Consider the following 22,215-nt stretch of genomic DNA (forward strand, 5'->3'; position numbering starts at 1 on the left):
TGAGATAATTTAAAATAAGGCTATAGGAAGTAAAGAAAGGGAAAAGCTATTTAAAAATTGCGAAAATAGTTATAAGATATGGATTAGAATGTATAAGATAAGTATAAGTATTGAGTTTATGTCTGTATGGAGAAGTGATAACCGGGGTCACGCTGTTCTTAAAAAAAAGATGTTTTATTTGTGTTTGTATGTTTTGTGAAAACTTAAATAAAACTTTTATTTAAAAAAAAGAATTGGTAAAGAAATGCAAGAGCCCTGTAATTGGATGTTTTTCACTTTTCAGGAGGAAGGAGGTGCATGATTCAGAATAACAAAAGACAGCACAGTTTAGATACTTTGTGTGGGGGGGAAAGGTTGAAAATAGCTCTTCATTAGTAGTCTCCATTAGTAGATAAAAGCAGATACATTAATAAAACACATATATGATAAATACAAAGTTAAACATTCAGGTAAATAAATTACCTTTACAAGTTACCCCATCTGTTTAATAGGTTCTTAGATCAACTGCCTTAACTGCAAACATAGCAGTTCTGCTCACAATGTATACATTAGAACCCAGGAGGAAATAGGATAATCTGTGATTCAGATCCCAACAGGCTGTTCTTTCAAATAGTGATATTAAGAATCTAAAACTGTTCTAACCCAAACCCTTTTCCAGTAAGACAAACAATAACCCAAAGGAACAGAAAACTTTTAATGAGTCTTACAAATCCCTGGTTAAAAGGCTGCTGCAAACTAATTAACTTTGATAAGCACAAACCTTGCCAAAACTGTACAAAACTGCCAAGAATCACAGATAAGAAATATTTCACAATACAAGAGTCTTCAAATACTAACTGTAATGTCCATGAGGCTGAGTTTCAAAATGTCTTTGCTTCCTGCAAAGAATGTTTGCTTCACAGCTGGCTTTTATCTTTTTGAAGGAGGGGCCATTACCTTGCATTTGTCCACTACTACAGTGTTTGGTTGATTATCTAATGCCTACCTGTCCATCTGGATCTGGAACTTCCACAGATTCTTAGCTCTATTATTCTCTACAACCTTCTGTGGAAACTTCTTGCTGGATGGGGAATTCTGGGAGTTAAAGTCCACACATCTTTCAACTGAGAGACACTGATCTACCCCTTGGGTTCTATTTAGTGTGGTAAATCCCTGCTTCTATGAATCTGGTGCTTAGTGCTTGTTCTTGTGCTGTTATGATCAGTGATCTGTGCTGCCTTTTACACACACATGCACACATGCACATGCACACACACACAATGACAGAATCAACTTACAAAATAAACCTATGAAAATTCCAATTCATAAATAAATATGGCCTTTATTTGCTTCTCTGGCTGGGAGGAATCTTTTGAAACACATCTGGGATGCTTTCTATCTCCAGATTCCATGGCAGCAGGTGGCAAATTCCTACACCTGATTTCAGCAAAACCCTTTTTTCCAAGCCCATTGCAGAAAGGCAGAAGTTAGGGCGGGGGAGGGAGGGAAGGAGAGGAAATGACATATGTCATTGTCCTCATCCCTATTTCATGAATCAATCTGGCTATCAAACTTGCAAACAACTTCAGCGAGAAGAAATATCTCTGGTCTCTCTCCACCCCAAAGCCCTTGCCTTTCCCTCAGTCTCCAAGATGAATACAAAGTTTGGTTGGAGCGCTCCAGGCCAAAGAGAGAGCTCAGAATCGCTTTCCTTTCATCTCCCTTTCTTTCCCAGCCCTCTGCTCACCATTCTCCCTCCCTTTCCATCCACCCCAGGGCCAAACCTCCCCAAAATGACCACCAACCTGCCAGTTTTCCCAGCCCAGTAGCCCCCACAGAGGAGGCAGTTGAAGCGGTATCCTTGGAGTTTTTCTGGACCAGCAAAAACCCCTTCAGCTCCAGCAGTGCCCTTTGATACTTGCCGATGGCTTCTTGGCACTTCTGCTTGTAGCACTGAGTTCCTTGGCTTTTGAAATCCAGCGCTATTCGATCAGCTGCTCAGCTTTGACATCCAGCGAAGTGACAATGAGGCCAGGAGAGCAGATGGCCAGAAGACCAGGCAAGCCACCAACTCTTGGATCAGCTACTTAGGTTCAGCAGCCAGAAAAGCTCTTCGGGCTGCCCACTTGATTGGCCTCACTGCTGCTTTTCTGGCTGCCAAGCCTGAGCAACTAATCCGAGAGCCAGCAGCTCGCCTGGCCTTCCTTGGCTACTCATTCGCCTGGCCTTGTTGCCACTTGGCTGCCAAGCCCAAGCAGCTGATCCGAGAGCCATCCATTTGCCTGACCTTGCCTCCACTTCTCCTGCTGAGCTCAAGCAGCTGATCCAAGAGCCACTTGCTGGCTTGACCTTCCTGCCACCTGCTCACCTGGCCTCGTTGCCGCTTCTTATGCTGCTGAATAACATTCATGAAACAGTATATTTTGACTTATAGGTCCATCAAAGAAACTATTTGAATTAATTTAGAAAAGCCATAGTGAAGAACATTTAAACTAGAATTAATGTTTAAAACATTAACCATTTTCAGTGTTGATAGTTTTAATTAGCAGATTTGGTCTCTTTTAATACATTCCAAATTATCACACACATTTGGAGAACACTTAGATTTTCAATGCACCAGGTAAAAAATATTAAGAGGTTTGTGCTGACAGCTATGAGTATTATGTCAGTGAATAGAGCATAGATGAAATTATAGCAAAACGAAGCTGTTTTGGGATTTGACAGTTTAATACCAATAGGACATTGAAGGATTTGAGTAATTTTTTGCCTCCAGCAAAATTCTTCTATAAGTAACACACAGGAAAGGAGTAATGCTTATAGCGTGTCAAAAAGTGTCAAAAAATCCCATTTCTAATTAAGGACATTTCAATAGGTCTTGAGGATAAGAATTTTCAGAAGGGTATCTGGAAGCTAGAAGCAATTCATGCATAGAAAATATTCAAGTGAACAATCTAGGTTAGGAAGGGAGGAACTCTGGAACATATGTTTCCTTTATTATTTTATGTTTTCTGCTCTTTCTCTATCTGGGTAATTAGATATGCAGCTAGTCTCATTTTTAAAAATTTCTGGGTAGAATAGATGCTGCTGTGATGATACGCATATAATGTACAAAGTTCAATTCAAGCAGTGGCAAACTTTTAGACTGGATCACATTTATGCAGAGTGCATGTAGAGATTGCAGTATGCCATCAGGATTTTCAAGGGCCTTCTAGGGTGAAATGGCAGAAGAGGTGCTTAAATTAACACTGGAGGAAAACAAAGAGTGAATCCAACTGGAGAAAAATAAGAACTTTATTGGAACTTATCTTGGGGCAATGCCCTTTGGCTATCAGTCAGGACAACCCAGTCCCTCCTGGGTTAGTATATTATTTACAGGATAACCGTAAGAATTATTATTGACAATTGATGAATTAAACCAGATTTGCTCTAAGTTGGACTCTAGATGGACAACTCACTGAAGAAGATTGGGGCGCAGTCTTGTAATGATATCTAGAAGGAGTTTGACTCTGCTACTCTTAGAGAGATAGACAAGATTTTCAGTGCTGTGGGTGCATGCACTTGTTATTTTGATATATATCCCTCGTGGCTGGTTAAAAGACTCCAGGGGGGGAATGTGTGAATGGATCTACATGGTGATAGCTATTTAGAGAAGAGTTGTTCTGCTGGCTCTTAAAATCCTTCTCATCTTTGCTAAATTGGACAACTTTCATCAGGCCTATGACAATTTGCCACCAGGCCTATGACAATTTGCCTGCATTCAATTTGCCATGACAATCTTGCCATGGCCATCTTGTTACAGTGTCACCATGGTCATTTTGCCCTTAGCCAACCCACTATGGCCATCTCCCCATGGCCAAAGTGCTGTGGGACAACTCGCCACAGCCAACTCACTGCAGGACAACTCACTGCAGACAGTTCCACATGGGATACTCAAGACAATAAATGTTATCTGCCACTTTTTTTCTGACATTATTTCCATTGATAAAAATGGAATAATGTAAAAAAAAAACAGTGGCAGATAATATTTATCATGCTGAGTTATCCCACATGGAATTGTCTGCAGCAAGTTATCCACAGCTAGTTGTTCCATAGCAATTTGGCTACAGCGAAATGTCAGATGGTGAATTGGCTGTGGCAAAATGACCATGCCAAGATGGCTATGGCAAGTTGGCTGTGGTGAATTGTCCTATTTTGACTTTCACCAGTTCCAACCTGTTGAGAAGGTAGCTGCCCTCCAATTCCATGGAGTCCTAGAAAAAGTAGTTTATCTAGATTCTTTTAGCCTGTTTTTCAACCAGATTATAGTTCTGAAGTACAGGTATTCATCTGTATGATATTCATCACAAAAGTGGCTCATCTTTGGTGAACTTGGACTGGATATAGTGCTGCCATTCTGCCCTCTATTGACATCTTAATTGCCTTCAATACCATGGTATTCTTGTGGACCAGTTTAAGGCATTGAGAGTGGGTTCTTTTTCCTCCTTCATGGCTACTTCCAGTTGGTGTTTCTTGAATTTCTGCAGAGTTTGGACCTTTACTCCCTCCTCTTTAACTTCTACATGAATCCCCTGAGAGAGATCTGTCTAAGGGAGTACAATATTATACCATGGCATATCTTCAGTATCTCTGGCCATCTCTGCACCTGGAGGCTATGAGTTGGAATGAATAGGTTTCACATCAATCTTGCTAAAACAGAGGGTCTAGGGGTTTGGGTGCCTCAGTTATAGAATTGGAAGGTTTCCAATCTTGAGTATGGGGTAGAACTGCACAGTTGGGATTTCTTCCTGAAGTCACAGAAACTGGGTTGTGGCTTTGACAAAGACAACCTTTGCACAAGTTTTTTGTACATGCCAATGAGCCACTTCATGGATTTAGAGAACTTGCTTATGGTCATTCATATGTTAGCCACATCCCAGCTAGATTGTTACAATATACCTTATATGGGACTGCTCTTGAAAACCATCTAGAATCTACAATTGGTCTAGAATGCACTGTGCAGGTAGTTATGCATGCTTTTAACTATGTCCACATGTGACACCATTACTGTGCAATTACTTTGGGTCTCAGCCATTCAAACTAGCAATTAAAGGTGCTGGTTGTCCCCGTTAAAACCCCATATGGCATACAATCAAGTTACACAAGGAACCATCTTCTGCCTATGATACATGTTGTCCTACATCTTGTGATAAGGAAGCTATGCTCTGAGTCACTCACTTCATTAAAATAATGTGATCTTATGAGATTCCAGATTCTTATCAACTTCTCGATGATGGCTCTCATCTTTCAAAACAATCTTCTTCCTGACATTTGGTTGTTATTCTGGCTTTTAGAAATGCTGTCAAAATCTTTTTTCCAAAGCATTTGGGACATTAAAATTCTGATTAGGTGTTATTGCTGTTTGAATCACCATTTATTGTTTTATTTTTGTTTGTTAACATATGTATTACATATTGGGGGTGAGGTTTGCTTCATTTGCTGCTCAGAGTTACTTTGGCTGAGTTGGATAGTCATATAAATGTTTTAAATATACTCTGGTTTTGCTCCAAATCATATAAATAGTGTGTGTGTGTGTGTGTGTAAAAATGACAAATCCATGCCAGAGAAGATATGCTGAAAATATTGTATTTAGTTCTAATCTCCAGACCATTTATTAAAGAGGAGTAATTATGGTGTCAGACATTTCTTTTACTTTTTCAGATCAAATGTCATTTGGGAAAAAAACCTTTAGCCCATAAACATGTTGTGTTGAGCATGATATTTTTGGGAGATTGGGTCAAACACATTTCAGTTTTTTCTTGCATTCTACAAAAGTGAAAATATGTAGAAATTCAAGCATCCGTTTTTTAAATTAATGCTTTAATGTTTTATATTTTTTTTCTATTCCTCTGTGTTCCTACTCTGCCATCACACATTTATTCATTAAATTTATAGCCTACCTTTATTTTTATAGTTCAAAGATGCATGCATAACGCCTGCTCCTCTTCTTCCCACAACAACACTATGGGGCAGGGCTGAGAGAGTATGACTTCGCAAAATCATCTGGCCAAGTTCCATTCTAAGGAAAGCATTTACACTCTTCCAGTTTCTAGTCTAGCACTTTAACCATTACACCAAACCAATGCTGGTGTCCCAGAAGACAGCCTCATTAATACCAGTGGAACCTTCTTTCTAAACCAAATAGTAAACATGTGAAAGGAGCTGTTTGGGATTTTAGAAAATAACATTCATTTTTCTATATTATAATCCTGATGAAAACCTTTTCCTATCTCTGCAAATCATCCATATTTTCTTTTAAAATGCAATAATTAACATTATTATCAGCAAATCCAGATTTGGCCCTAGGTTTAAAGGAATGATAAAAAATCTGCACATACTTTAATATATCAGTAGATTCTGTTATTACATTTGCTTTGAGCCAAACAGTTTAAAGCAATTCCAGCATTAATGATTTTCAGTTGGGAAAAAGCATCCAATGAGTCATTTTCCTGCTGAAATCAATACAACTTTAAAAACCCTATTATTTATTCCATGAAATAACTCATATGTTTATGTTTATTATAAGACTAGTATAAAAACAGTTCTGCTGCATGGTATTTCAGTTGTATAAACTGTTTACTGCTGGTTAGCAATATTGATTGAAGTTTATTCAGCCATGATAAAGGCACTGCATACTATACTTTTAAAGAATTATTTTATTTACAACCACCACCTCACCTATAGTTGTTCAGAAGATTTGGAGTCATTTCACTGTGTGAAATTCAGTACTGTATATAATTGGGTACAGTATAGTGACCATTTCATTTAATCCAACAAGATTGACTTTCTTTTATTCCCTTCCTCTATGATATAGCTAAAATAAATATATAAAAATATTTGGCCTGAATCCTTCTCTTCCAATTTTAGGATGCTCTAGTTATATAATAATGATTATTTCTTCTTCTTCCAGTATATGATGACTGCTGCACCTATGCAAGGGACCTATATTCCCCAGTACACTCCTGTGCCTCCAACAGCTGTCCCTCTTGAAGTAAGTCTATCTTGTATATTTTTATGCAGGTAAAGTCTGCATTGTTTTAATCATTTGGATGAAAATCTTAAGAGTTTTAAAAAATATTTTTTTAAAAAAAACTGTATCCTTGAAGAAATAGGTAGATGCTTAGTTTTTGTTTTCATCCAAGACAAGATGGAATATTCCATGGATAGCTTCTTGCTCATAGGTTAAGAACTGGCACAAATGCTGAGACTTCCGGTTTGCAAGGCTTTGGGGGCGGCAGGAATCCGCGATTGTGTGCGGTTTCTGCTGCGCTCGCTGCTGGAGTGCCCCCAATCCAGCCGGATTTGAGGGCTATTAGTTACCCCGTAGAGGTAACTGAAGACAGGGGAGATCCGGCAGGGGTCCGGAGGAATAGCAACCCCCCTCCTCAGCTGGCTTAACTCCCTTTTCCGAAAGCGGTGGAGTGGCGGTCAGCAATGGCCGCCACAAAGAAGCTTTCATCCGGATAAGAATGTGCAGGAGGAAGCTGAGAAAGTGAAAGTCTTTGGCGGACCGGGATAACAAGTAACATTTAAATACCCTGGAATTTAAGTTTCATTAAAGATACATCGCTCCCGAAGAAGATCAGAAAAAGCAGTGAATGAAAGTAAAAAGGGAAAGTTTGCTTTTTCTCACTCTCCTTCCTTACGGTGATAGCAGATGAAGAGAAATCGGAAAAACCTGTTTTGGCATCAGCAGGTAATCAAATTGGAAAATTAAAGCCAAGGGGACAATAAAGATTTCTGAACATTGGGGAAAAAAACAACAACCTTTTTTTGCTATAAGTGGGAAGGGAGAGGAAAAGAATTAATATTAAGATTTTGCTGGAGGAGGCTGCTTGGAATTTATAAGATCAGAGCTAAATTGCAACAAGACTTCTAAAAGATATATTCTAATTGGAACTTTGCAACTGAACTGCAACCCCAGGAAGAGAAAGTATAAAAAGAAGAAAGTGCTAAATGAAACAGTCTGTGTGTATTTGGATTGCTTGGTGACTTTGGGACCTTTGGAAATTATTATTTGAAAGACTAAAAACTTTTGGGTTGTTTAAAATTTTTTTCACAATGGCATTACTTGTTGATGAACTGAAAATGGAATTTAAAAAGCTAAAAGAAGAGGAACAAGAAGGGAAGGGCTCTTCTGGATCTATTTTTCATTTTTTAGAAATGGCGATTTCTACCTATCAGAAACTACAAGAACAAGAAGATTGGGATGAAGAAGAAGCCATCTTTAATGAACAAACAACTCTAGCTGGGGAAGAAAAGGGAAAGAGGGAAAAGAGAATGGAGAATTCAAGACCTAAAAAAACAACCAAAAAAGGGAAAAATAAGGTGAAAAATTGATATAATTCAGAAAGCAACAGAAAAGAGGAATACAGAAGAGGGTGGAGATCAAGAGGCAAGGGAATAAAAAGGCTAGATTGGAGAAGAAAGGAAGGGAAAAAAGGAAGAGAAGTTACAATGGTTTGAAACAAGATGTAAAGAAACAGGATTTATTCAGATATAATGGGTAAAAATATAATTAAAAAAGAGAATCTGCAGAAGTACATAAGACTGTATTGTTGTATTTATATTTGAAATAAAGTTAGAAAACTGGAACATTATATGATTATAAAATGGGATAAAATATTAAAAGGAATGTGTAAAATGCTTAAGATTTAATGATAGAGTTTAATTTGCTATGGATTATTGTTTTAATTATATTATAAACTTATTATTCTTTTTCATTTTAAAATATAGTACATAGCTTTAGATTGTACTAAGCAGAATCAGAATGAAAATTATATATTATTTTAAGTGTTAAATTTAGGGGAAAGATAAAAAGGCATCATACTTCAATCAGTGATTACAGGAGAAATTTTGTGTTAATGAGAAAAGATAATAGATAATTGAAACAGAACAGACAAAAGATATAAGCATAATGATTTAAATTGAGATGAAATAAATAAAACAGAAGTAAGAGAATGAAAAGAGGGGAGAAGCTATATAGAAAATGTAGAATGGTTAATAAGATATGAAATGGGATATAAAGTGAGCATGAATTCGAATTTATGTCTGTACAAAAAGATGTAACCCGGGACTAAGCCGCTTTCCAAAAAGAAGTTTTATGTTTTTTGTTTTGTTTGTGTATCTTTGTTTATTGAAAATTAATAAAAAAATTATTTAAAAAAAAGAAATGGCACAAATACTATCTCTTTAGACAAAGGAAAAAAGACTTCAAAGAATATTTTGATTCCATCTTACCACAACGATAAGAACTACTAGCAACTGCTAAAGCCAAGAGCGACCACAAAACAGGACTTGGAAAAAAGAAAAACTTTCCTCATAGATATCATTATGATCTTTAGGATCTGATCCCAAGCTTTATCCCAAAAACAACCAATCAAACAATGAGATAGGAAGTGATAGAAAGGAAGAAAAACTCAGATATAAAGTAGGAGATACAAGAAACCGTATGTCAAAGATAAAGAACTCAAATGCCTAACCACATGTGTTCAAAGTTTGGTGAACAAACAAGATAAACTTAAATTTTACTTTAAACATTACTGAAACTTGGTGGGGTGAACTCATGATGTATAATAGAAGGATACAAACTATTCAAAAGTAACAAATCTAACAATAGAGGAGGTGAGGTTGCAATATATGTAAGAGCATTGCATCTCTACAAAATGCACAAAACCATGAATGAAAGCCTCCTGAAATACATATTGGTCAATATAAAATGAAAAAAAGATATTGTCATAGGTATATACAGTGGGTCACCCAACTCCCAGAAGAAATATATACCTTTTTGCTAATCAGTTAACAAATGGAGAAATAATCAGTTAAGTAATGGAGAATTTTAACTGCCTGACATCAACTGGGAAACAAACTCTGTATCAAGTGAGAGATCAACAGCAAAGGTGGGATGCTACCAGTTCGGCCCAGTTCGATAGAACTTGTAGCTACAAAGAGGAGCTGACACCGAACCGGTTCGGTGTTTGGTCCACCCGCCTGCCCCGGCTTTAGGCTGTCCTTTATTCCCTGCTTTTCCCTCCTCAGCTATTTTGCACAGCACAACTGAGGTTGAAAAAGCAGGAAATGAGGATTTTCAAATGCTGAGCACCCGAGCGCAGTGCTTGTCAGTGGTCCAGGCAGCACAGCTGATGATTTCTTGCAAATACTGCACACAGGATTGTCCCCAGTTCAGAGAACCGGCAAATCACTCCACTGGCTGGCTCCAACCCTCCCTGCCCACTGACTCCTTACCTGGCATGCGAGCCATCCAACTTGCCTGTTTGGTAAGTTGCTATTTTTCCTTTTTTTTTTCCCTGACCATCAGCTGTTCTGCTCTGCCAGGAGGTTTAGATTAGCTAGAAACCAGGAAATCCTTGGATTTCTTGCTTTATAAATAATCTAAAAGCAGAGCCACAGGACTGAAGCTTTTCAGTGCAGATTCAGATAGCCGATTGCAGATAGATAAATCTCTAAGTGAATCTGTGATTCTGTGAGCAACTCAATCTGCCTGCCTGCTTTGCCTGCTTTTGGGTAAAAGTTGCTCTTTTTAAAAAAAAAAAAATCAATATTTACATAAATATTTATAATATTTGCATACAAGCCATGCTCACCCAGTCACATGACCACCAAGCCACACCCACAAATTAGGCCATACCCACAGAACCGGTTGCTAAGAAATTTGAATCCCACCCCTGATCAACAGGCTGGCAACTTTGTCATCCAAATGTAGAAGAGGGAAATAGAGAGACAGCTATACTATATCTAAGTCTTCCTAACAGAGAAGAAGTGATAGAAGGGGTTGAAGTGGCCAGAACTTTGCAGGAGACTAATCATGTCATATTGGAATTTAATATAATGCAAACACAAACAATAAAACATAATCAAAGCATTTAAAAGATCTGATTTTAACAGACGGAGCTTAGAAAGGATTCCATGGATGAAAATATTAAAGGAGGAAAAAATTCAAGAAACTATGGAAACTCTCAAAAATATGTCCAGCTCAATAGCACTGAAACAGAAAAACAAGAAATCCGAGAAGAAACTAGCATGGTTACACAAAGTATACTCTGATAAACTGAAAGACAAAAAGTATAAGTACAAAAAAAAGGAAAGAGGGACACATAACTAAGGCAGAATATCAACAAATAATCCAAACTTGCAAAGATGAAGTCAGAAAAGCTGAACAAGCAATAGAGAGAAAGCAGAGCTATTTAATTCATCTTTGCACTTGTCTTCATGCAAAAAGATAATCCAGCCCAATCTATCAAAAACATAACATAAAAGACAGACTAGGAATACAAATTAAAATAAGTATGTTCTAGATGAATTTACATGATCTGATGGATTCAATCCCAGAGTTGTAAAGGAACTGATAGAGATGTGATCTCAAAATCATTGAACCACGTCTTTCAAAGATGCTGGATCACTGAGGAGTGGACTGGAAAAGAGCATGTGGTTCCCATGTTCAAAAAAAAAAAAAAAGAGGCGGGGAGGAGCAGAATCAGGAAACAGACAATCAGCCTGACATCAATAGCTGGAAAGATCCTTGAAAAGATAATCAAGCAACAGATTTATAAACACCTATAAAAACCAGGTTCTTTTTCTAAAGAACAGACCATCTTCGATCAGATATTGTTGAATGAAAAACTGATTAAAAACTATATAACTTTCTATTAAATTTGAAAATGGAAGATGAGATCTATGAACACCTAGAAGCAAGCAAAATTAGATGGCAACATGGGTTTGTCAAAAACAGATCATGCCAAACAAATCTTATTTCATTTTTGACAAAGTGATAAAATTAATGGACTTGCAAAATGTAGTGGACAGAGTATATTTGGATTTCAGTATGACATTTGACAAAGTAGACCATAACCTACTTCTTGGTAAGTTAAAAATAAATATCAGATAGACAATATCAACACCAGATGGATTTGCAACTACTGACAAACAGCACTGAATGTGTAGTCCTTAATGAGCTACATCTACATGGAGGAAAAAAGCAAGATTCCATTTTATGCCAGTACTCTTCAACATCTTAATAAATGATTAGATGAGGGAAGAGAAAATAATAAAATCTGCAGATAACATTAAACTGGCAGAAATAGCCAACATCCAAGAAGATAGGCTTAAGATTCAAATGGATGTCAACATACTTGAACACTCAGCCCTATTTAACAAAATGAAATTCAGTGTAGAGAAAAGTAAGGTTTTTACATATAAGCAAAAAAAACACACCAAAAAAAACCAAATGTGAAACCTGGATCAATAGCAGTAACTGTGAAAGGGATCTTGGAATCCTAGTGGACAATTACTTAGCTAGCAGTATGAGGCAGCAACCAAAAACATTAATAGAGAGATAGAATTACTATCACTATCACATGAAGTATTAGTACCACTTCATAAAGCCTTAGTAAGACCAAATTTAGAATACTGCATCCAGTTTTGGTCACCATATTATAAAACATGTTGAGTGCAGAAAAGAACAACAAAGTTGATTAGGGGACTGGAGACTAAAACATATGAAGAATGGTTGCAGGAATTTGGTATATCTAATCTACAGAAAAGAAGGACTCAGGGTGACATGATAGCAGTGTTCCAATATTTAGTGGGCTGCCACAAGGAAGAAGGGGTCAACTTATTTTCCAAAGCACAAGAAGACAAAACAAGAAATAATGGGTGGAACCTAATCAAAGAGAGAAGCAACCTAGAATTCAGAAGAAACTTCCTAATAGAACAATTAACCAGTGGAACAGCTTGCCTTCAGAAATTGTGGATATTCCATCGCTGGAGACTTTTAAGAAGAGGCTGGACAGCCACATGTCTGAAATAGTATAGGTCTCCTGCTTGAGCAGCAGGTTGGACTAGAAGACTTTTGAGGTCCCTTCCAATTCTCTTATTCCGTTATATTAGAAAACTAATTCTATAAGCATGTTATTTTGTCAAATTCTTAGCAACTATGTATGCAGTGTTAAATTGTATACACTGCTATATTACAATTGTATTATACTTATATGATTTTAAATGTTTCTAAATCGCAATACAGAGCAAGAGATGAATATTACATGTTGTGTGCCATAAACCTAATTCTTTTTTAAAAAACATAAGACATTGTCCCCTAATTAGGCCAAGACCCGTTTCAATCTGCATTGTGTTTCTCATGTAGCCAATCAGATGCCTCTGGAGTGGTCATAATCAGAAGATTTCTTTTCTCCACTGTCATTCCCCTGCTGCAGGCATCACTACAATCTTGAGTTAATATTGAGCTAAGACCTGTTCTCTATCGAAGTTCAGTTCAATTCAGTGAATTCTTTAGATCAGACGTGGATTATCTATGACGAAATGCTTTTGTCCCACTCTGAAAATGCCCATGTGACTTTTAGATCTTTTTCTAATTAATTAGGGACAGTTCAGGCTAAGTCATTATTTCTGAGTATATTTTATCAGTTTACATTTACTTAAATAAAAATAAACTTGCAGGATTCTATTATTGTAGTCTTGAAATAAAAGCAGTATTAGTATTTTAGTCTTATTAATAGCTTTAGAATGAACTACAATGCGGCATCAACCCAGCACCCAATCAACTGAAGCCTATAAAATAAGTAAACCAAAAGACCCAGTAGCTTCAGAAGAAAAATCAGGAATCTTGTACAACTACATTGTAAGGATTTTAACCAGAGGTGGTATTCAGCAGGTTCTGACCAGTTCTGGAGAACCGGTAATGGAAATTTTAAGTAGTTTGGAGAACTGGAAAATACCACCTCTGACTGGCCCCACCGCCACCTATTCTCTGCCTGCCGAGTCCAGCTGACTTGGCTGGGTCTTCTTTTGTGCACAGGAGAACAGAGCTGGAAAGCAGATTAGTGGGGTTGGGAGGGAATGGGATTTTGCAGTATCCTTCCCCTGGAGTAGGGTGGGAATGGAGTTTTTTTTTAAAATTTTCAAACAAACTTTATTTACAAAGATTAAAAACATACAAGTTTAAAAAATACAAAAACAATACTGTGTATAACACATTCCATTTGTTATCGAATTTGATAGTTCTAATAATCATTACTAACTGATACTTATTGCATTTTCATTTACTATTACATCTGAGTCATAACTGACTCACAATGCTCTACTCAGGGAATGGAAATTTTACAATATCCTTCTCCAGCCACACTTACCAAGCCACTCCCACCAAGCCACACCACGCTTACCAAACCACACCCACAGAACCAGTAGTAAAAAAATTTTTGAATCCCACCACTGATTGTAACAGCTAGTATATACATACAGGCAGAAGATCAGGAGAGTGCTCCATGAACACTAATTACCAATCAGAAGACATGATGAAAATGCCTGAATTGCACAACACATGGATAGACTCAATCATACTTTCAACTTGGAAATTGTAAGCGTCCTAGACCAAGCTAAATCCAAAAATGCAAGATAATTTATGAATCGTGGCACTCAGACAAATCAGCCATCAATAGGCACATAGAAATAAACACATCTTCATAACATTCGAAAGAAACAACCAAGAAGTTAAAACTAATGAAAAAGACCAAAATACCAGAATTAATATTATTTATTTATTTTTATTTATTTATTTTTGTCAATTGTTTACAAGATAATAGGTATAAGTAAAAACATAGTTATGAATACATGGATACATATAAGTAAAAGAAAAGAAAAAAGAAAAAAATAGGACAGGGGTGGTAGGCACATTGGTGCACTTATGCACACCCCCTACAGACCTCTTAGGAAAGAGGTTTTTGGGGATTGGGGAAGAAACCACAGAGTCAGGTAGAGTATTCCAGACATTGACCACTCTGTTGCTGAAGTTTTATTTCTCACAATCAAGTTTGGTGCGATTAACCTTGAGTTTGTATCTATTGTTTGCTCTTGTGTTGTTATGGTAGAAGCTGAAGTATTCATTGACAGGTAGGACATTGCAATGTATGATTTTATATACTATACTTAGATTGGACTGAAGGTGGCGTAGTTCTAGGTTTTCTAGGTCTAGAATTTCGAGTCTGGTGGCATAAGGTATTCTGCAATGAGCAGAGGAGTGGAGAACTCTTCTTGTGAAATATTTCTGGACTTTCTCAACTGTGTTAATGTCAGATATGTAAAGTGGGTTCCAGACTGATGAGTTGTATTCAAGTATTGGTCTAGCAAATGTTTTGTATGCTCTAGTTATTGGTGTAATATTACCAGAGAAAAAGCTATGTAAGATTAGGTTAACAACTCTTAATGCCTTTTTGGCTATGTAGTTACAGTGGGCTCTAGCACTTAGGTCATTAGAGATGAGTACTCCAAGATCCTTGACAGAGTTTGGATCATCAACAAGGTCTTGACTATTCAGCCTGCATTTTATTTTCTGATTTTTTTTTTTGCCAATATGTAGGACAGAGCATTTATTTGTTGAGATTTGAAGTTGCCATTTGTTTGTCCATTTTGATACATAGTTAAGGTCTTTTTGAAGGGTAGCAGTATTGTCTGTGGTGTTGAATAGCTTTACATCATCAACGAAGAGAATGCAGTTGCTGTTGATATGATCACAGAGGTCATTTATGTAGCGTATGAAAAGAGTTGGTCCTAGAACACTGCCTTGAGGGACACCACTGTTGATAGGTACAGAATTGATAGGATTCTCCCAATTTTGACCATTTGTTGTCTGTTTTACAGGAATGCTTCTATCCAGTTATGGAGGTGTCCAGAGATACTGTATGATTTTAGTTTTAGGAGTAGTTTGTCATGTACCACTGAATCAAAGGCTTTATAGAAGTCTATGTAGATTGCGTCTATTGCTTTGCCCTGATCGAGTTGTGTAGTCCATATGTTTTTGCAGTGTAAGAGTTGTAGATTACATGATAGTTTTTTTCCTGAAACCAAATTGTTTATTAGAGAGTAGGTTGTTTGTTTCTAAGTGGAGGATGATGGATTGGTTAATAATTGATTCCAAGACTTTACAGGTGACGCAGCATAAAGAGATTGGTCTGTAATTTTCAACTAGACTGGGGTCTCCCTTTTTGAAGTTGGGGATGACCGTGGCTTGTTGGGGATGACCATAGGTTTGGCAAGGAGCTAGTCCTGAAGGATTTTTCAAAGATTATGCTTAGAGGTTCGGCTATGGCAGTGGATAGCTTTTTTTAAGAAGTAGGCACATATCCTGTCCAGTCCAATAGATAGAGATGGTTTTAGATTGCATAGTGCTTTTTCAACATTGTCTTTTGTAAAATTGATATGTATTAGATCATTGTAGTTGTCTGTGGTTCGACTAGGAAATACTGGGCATGATCCATTGCTGTTTACAAATACTGAGCCAAAGAATGTGTTAAAGTGGTTGGCTTTAATAGTGCCGTCGTGGTATATTATACAAATAACCAAGCCCTAAACATTACCCCAATCAAGGAATTACAATCTCAGTAATACTGAAAGAACAAATAAATTAATTTTCTTTTGATGAGATCCAAATGAGACTGTCTTGTTAAATGATAGCAGTCTAGAGTATATCAGGGTTTCATTATAAATATATACTATTCTAGCAGCTGGTGCAAAATGGACCATAGTATGTTTTTCTTTGAAACTTTATAACATTGATGTCCTAATAATAGAGTTGTGACTGTAACCAAGGCAATACAAATAAACAGTTTAGCAACCCATGACTCCTGTTATATCTGAGATTGACAAATTAAAAAATGGTACCACTGCCCTTAAATAATGAAGTTAGTTAAGTGCTGGCTATTGTATTCTACAATTATTGATTGTAGTCAAAATTATAAGATGCATTGTGTCAGGGTGTCAAACTCAAGTCATCACGGCAGTGTCACATGACATATCCACAGGTGGGATTCAGCCGGTTCTCACTGGTTTGCCCGAACCATTAGTTAATTGCTTGTGCAGTTCGGAGAACTGGTTAAAAATAAAATGCAGGAGATATTTTTCTCTCTCTCTCTCTCTCTCTCTCCCTTCAGTCAATAGTTCCAGGAAGACAGGGAAGATCCACTTAATAGTTGCAGCTGAAATGCAGCTGATACATGCTAAATCAAGTCAATAAACAGAAATTGACAGGATTGGGCAGGGAAACCCATCAATTAGTCATCTAGGGATGGGATTAAGCCCTTCCTTTCAGGAAGAAGGACAAGATTACAAACATTATCATTATAAAGAGTAATAGTTCTCTGATCAGCTGATACTCCCTGGAGTTCTCCAAGATCTTTTATAGCTGCTGCAGTGTTCGTTACTTCTTGTTTCTTCCTGGGGGAAAAGATACAGGAAGGGACAATGATGCAGCTTGATCATACAGGCTGTGAATTTAATGCATGTGTGGTCCAGTCAGCTATATTGCTTCTGCTGTGAAGCATCCAATTTAGAACATAGAGAACATAGAATAATAGAGTTGGAAGGGTTAATGGCTTTTGACAGCATGCCCAGGCTTTCAATTAGCATGAGCAACTGCTCTTAGTTTCCCTCTCAGTTGCTGTGTTTGCTTTGGGGTTGACTTTTTTTTAAAGGGGAATGTCTCTTGAGTTTTCTGCACTGTTTTAGTGGTTCCTGGCACTGTCCTTTGGGGTGTACTTTCCTCACTCTTTTTGAAAGCCTCTAGTGATGGAGCACCCACAACTTGGTTGATTGGTCTCACTCTTAGGAAATTTTTCCTTAATTCTATGTTGCTTCTCTCTTTAGTTACTTTCCATCCATTGTTTCTTGTTGTGCCTTTTGGTGCTTTGATGCACCATTAGATTGACTCCCTCATTTTTGTATGAGCCCCTCAAATTTCCTGACAGAACAATTAATCAGTGGAACAACTTGCCTCCAGAAGATTAAATACTCCAACACTGGAAATTTTAAAGAAGAGATTGGATAACCATTTGTCTGAAGTGGTGTAGGATTTCCTGCCCAAGCAAGGAGTTGGACTAGAAGACTTCCCATTTCTTTCCAACTCTGTTATTCTATTTTATTCTATTCTAAATATCAGAACAGTGATATTTTACTGTGAGTTAGATTAAGGAGAAATTTCCTAAGGTGAAGACCAATCAAATTAGCCATGTCACCCAGTCACATGACAACCCAGCCACACCCACCCAGTCGTTAGGGCAGAGAAGTGGTTGTTAAATTTTTTGAACCCCACCACTGCCCATATCAGGACTTTATTTTCCTTTGCTAAACTGTGCAGGGGAAGGCCAACACATGACACATCTGGCCCAAGGGTCACAAGTTTGACACCTTGTTCTATGTTCTTCAGGGTGTAGTTGCTGATACCTCTCCACAGACAGTAGCATCTTCATCACAGGAATCCAATGGTCAACAGCAACAGATAGCTGTCGAAACATCCAGTGAACATGCATCTACATATTCATACCAACAGTCAAAGTAAGATATTTTAATTCCACTAAAATCAGGTTTTTTTCTTAAACACAATTCCAGATTCATTAACAATGTCAATATCCACATAACCATTTTGAAACTGATGAATAGATGTGAATGATAGGCTAAATATCAATCATTTTTCTATTTTATGTTACATAATATTTTGCTGTCTATAGATACACAGATAAACAATTCAAGATTGTCATCAAGCAACATTAAAAAGTGGGTGGGTGCTATTTCAATTTATATAAAGAATTATAATCCTGTTCACATATTAAGGCCATCTAATTAGGTGGGACTTTCTTGAAAGTAACAGTGCAGATTGAGCTAAGGGAACTGATGTAGCCTTCTAAAACTGAGTGATAAAGACATGATAGAAGTGTTAATCTTCAGTAATACATGCTTATTACTTCAGTATACATGCTAAATGTAATGACAGAATGGCTGTAGATGTATGAAGAAACATACATACAGTTTTGTTTCTATCATGGGGCAGGCAAAAATCATTTACAAATCCTTTCAAAAAAAGTTTGAAAACTTTTGGGTCAAATATGCAGCCTGCTTTTCTTTCAAATCAAAATCAGAGGTGTGTTTAATTTTATATCCAATAGAAACCAGCTTCCAAAGTATCCACCTCTTTATATCTATGTGAACCACTGATCTAAGAATGGTCTCTCGTTGGAAAAATATAAAACCAAAACAATCCTCATGCAAAAACAGGAAGTTTTCTTGGAGGAAGGGAAGTCTGTTACCTCACTGATATGAATAAGGTAAAGTCTCCCTTGATTTGAGCTCCATCCTGGTTACTTCATGAACTTTTCCACATAGTTTACTTTACACCAGTATAAAAGTGTTTTGCCATTGTCTTTTGGGATTTTTTTTTCCAATTTCCAAGTCTAGTTTAAAGCATTGCAGTTTCCCAGTCTTCTCCTATCCATGTACTAGTCAAAGCTTGCTTAGCTTGCTGAGATCAGCCAACATTGACTTGGTACTGCCATTTAGGGTTCAAAGGAATTGACTGAATTACAGAAATATTAATATTTGGAATTCCTAGGCATTTTTAAAAATTTAGCAGCAGTTCTTTCACAATGATATAGTATTCCCAAATAAATATTATAGTATAGCCATTCGACATTAGCAATCTACTTTTATCATGACATGGCTCAAGAGCTCCTTCAAGTAATCCAGGTAGACTTTAAGATTTTTAAAAAAATTATTGAGTAGAATTCAGAGCTGTATATATTGCCAAAGCAAAATTTCAGTAAGTTTAACTTATTTATAGGTACAAGAGACAAATACATTTGTTGTTCAGGGAATGAACAACATTAGGAGATGGGCATTCATGGGTTCCTACCAGTTCCTTGCAATTAATTTGTCAGGATGTTTTGGAATTATGTTGGCAACTGCCAACAATGATGTTCATTTCATCCTAAGTATTCTTTCAAATTATGCTACGCCATGATGTGCTACATTCTTGCAATATTTCAAAGAAATTATTGAAATCCCAAAAATTCCATGAGAAATGACATGTTCTGCATTAAGTGACCTTCAAACTAATTTTTTTAAAAATTACAAATAATTGAATTTATGCTCATAATTCATTCTCTCTAGGCTAAGGAAATTTAGCTTCAACAGAATTTAAAAGAAATTATATTTTTAAAAGACAGATATTTTTACTTAAATGAACGTTTTAATTCATTCTTTTCAGAGACAATGAATAGACCTGAAAAATGTCGGTCAGCAAAGCTTGCCTTGAATGAAAAAAACTTCACTGAACAAGAAGATGGCTTCCCATTTGCACAGGCGGTGACATTTTTTCCCTACTTTATCCAGCAAGAGTGTTTCTGTGTGCTGTGGAATTGTTTGGTCATATAGTCTAAAAGTTGTATTTTTGCTATTTTTTTTTAATTAAAGGGGAAAACATGACAAAATACTATGTTAATATTTTATCTGAATGAACATTTGAAATTCAGAATTTACTTGGAACTGTACATTTATAGTTTTTGTTTGTTTTGTTTTGTTTGCTTTATTTTGTTTTATTTTTTTTCCGAAAAAACCAAGAATGGTGATAATAAGAGGAAGAAAGCTGAGATGAAAACTAGTGGTCTTCCTCAAGAATCCAGCTAATTCTTTCTCCATTGTTGAAATCAACTGTGTCTTTCCTTTTGAATTTGTTTGCATATGTGTGTGATTTTTTTAAAAAAGAAATGTTTAGGGAAGATTTATATTGAATCTTAATTGCCTTAATTTTAAGGATGTCAAAGGCTTTCAAGGTGAGCCCTCAATGTTTTGCAGAAGAAAAGCAAATGGATTCCAATGTATGTACACCTGGATCAACTGATGCTGAAGTTCAACAGACTGACTTTTTAGGGTTAACAAACAAACAAACAAATAGCAAAAACGTAAAAATTGTACAGCTTAACAGAAAATGTTAAACAAAAACTATTGATTAAGGAAAAACTGTGGCAACTTCAAGAGTTGAAAAAAAAGATCAATGTGAAGACTTTTATGAACTTTCTTAGTGTTGACAGAGAAGAATATAAAAGGCTAAAGTGTTTTACAATAAAATTATTGAAAAGGAAGTAACTTGCATTTTAAAGAATTGGTGAGGAGGATTCAGATTTTTTTTTTAATTTACAAAATGTGATTGTTGGCCAAGCATTAGAGCTCTTTATCTGCAGTCTTTTTTTTATGAGCTTTAAAATGTTTTTAGTAAGCTTTACTTATCACATTGCAAACATCTAGCTTAAAAGTATTGGGGGGAAATCTTAGATAAGAGCTTATGGTCAAAAAACTGCAAAAAAGCAATAGCTAGAAGAAATTGTTGACAATTTCTGTAGTCTTTCCTAGTTGTGAACAAATATGGATGGCCTGCTTTATACTAAAGATGAAATGACACCCTACCACAGTTAAGAAGATAGAAGGGTTTTCTTTTCTTTCGTTTTATTTTATTTTTTTATTTCTTTCTAAACAAAATCTTTGCTTAATTAATATGGCCGGTCCAGTTGTTATCTTTATGTATTGTTTAAAGTTTCTTCCACTGGTATTTTATATTCTGTGAACTTGGGATTCTAATAAAAAATCCTGATTAGTTGGTATTTAACAGCACTTAGCAGTATTCCAAAATACGAGGAAGATTCAAGTTGCCAGTTATTCATGGTGTCTTTTAACTTTTCTGTGCTTTTTTGTGCTTTTTTTCTTTTTTACTGAAACAAGAATCTTCCTTCCTTATATCATCCCATTGGCTTTTTCTTTTTTCTTTTGCTTCCTCTTTTCCTGTATTGGTTTGCAGTGCTGTGAACCATCCATGATCATCACCTTGATGGCATTTGAGTCACTTGGAAGAGGCCACTGAAAATGGCTAATTTTTTAATTGTCCCAATCAAGATAAAAGTTTAAAACAGCTTGAAATTAATAAGTTAATTTCATGCTAGCATGAAATTAACAATCACTTTATACTAAATGGATTTCTGTTGTCTTGATATGTTTACTGACAATCAGTGATTAGTTTAATTAGGTAAAAGACAAGAGTAACTATATTGAATCAGTGCAAACTTATTTTTTAAAAGGAAAATACTATCTCCCATTCATGGTAGTTGAAGGACTGTTTTTTTCCAACAGTATATGAAAAAAAAATATTAAATGAATTTTCCAACCATTCCAATTTACTTTTTCTTTGCTAGATGTGACACAGTCCAGGGATCATTTCTTTTAGACAGCCCTATTCCGACAAAGAGGAGTTAATATATGTATGTATGTATGTATGTATGTATGTATGTATGTATGTATGTATATATGTATATGTATATGTATATGTATATGTATGTATATATATATATATATATG

The 22,215-nt window shown here is 36.3% G+C and overlaps 1 protein-coding gene across 1 annotated transcript in view; it reads left to right on the forward strand.

Annotated features, from left to right (window-relative positions):
• Positions 1 to 18,376, forward strand: part of RBMS3 (RNA binding motif single stranded interacting protein 3) — a 444,163-nt gene extending 425,787 nt beyond the window's left edge. Inside the window, exons 11-12 of the mRNA XM_026708139.2 lie at positions 6,926 to 7,006; positions 18,245 to 18,376. Coding sequence (XP_026563924.2) covers positions 6,926 to 7,006; positions 18,245 to 18,376 — 213 coding nt within the window. The remainder of the gene's footprint in view (positions 1 to 6,925; positions 7,007 to 18,244) is intronic.
• Positions 18,377 to 22,215: the final 3,839 nt, after the last annotated feature.

Source organism: Pseudonaja textilis, chromosome Z, assembly GCF_049901715.1.
Source record: "Pseudonaja textilis isolate UNSWEBS1 chromosome Z, rPseTex1.2, whole genome shotgun sequence".
Lineage (NCBI taxonomy): Eukaryota > Metazoa > Chordata > Lepidosauria > Squamata > Elapidae > Pseudonaja > Pseudonaja textilis.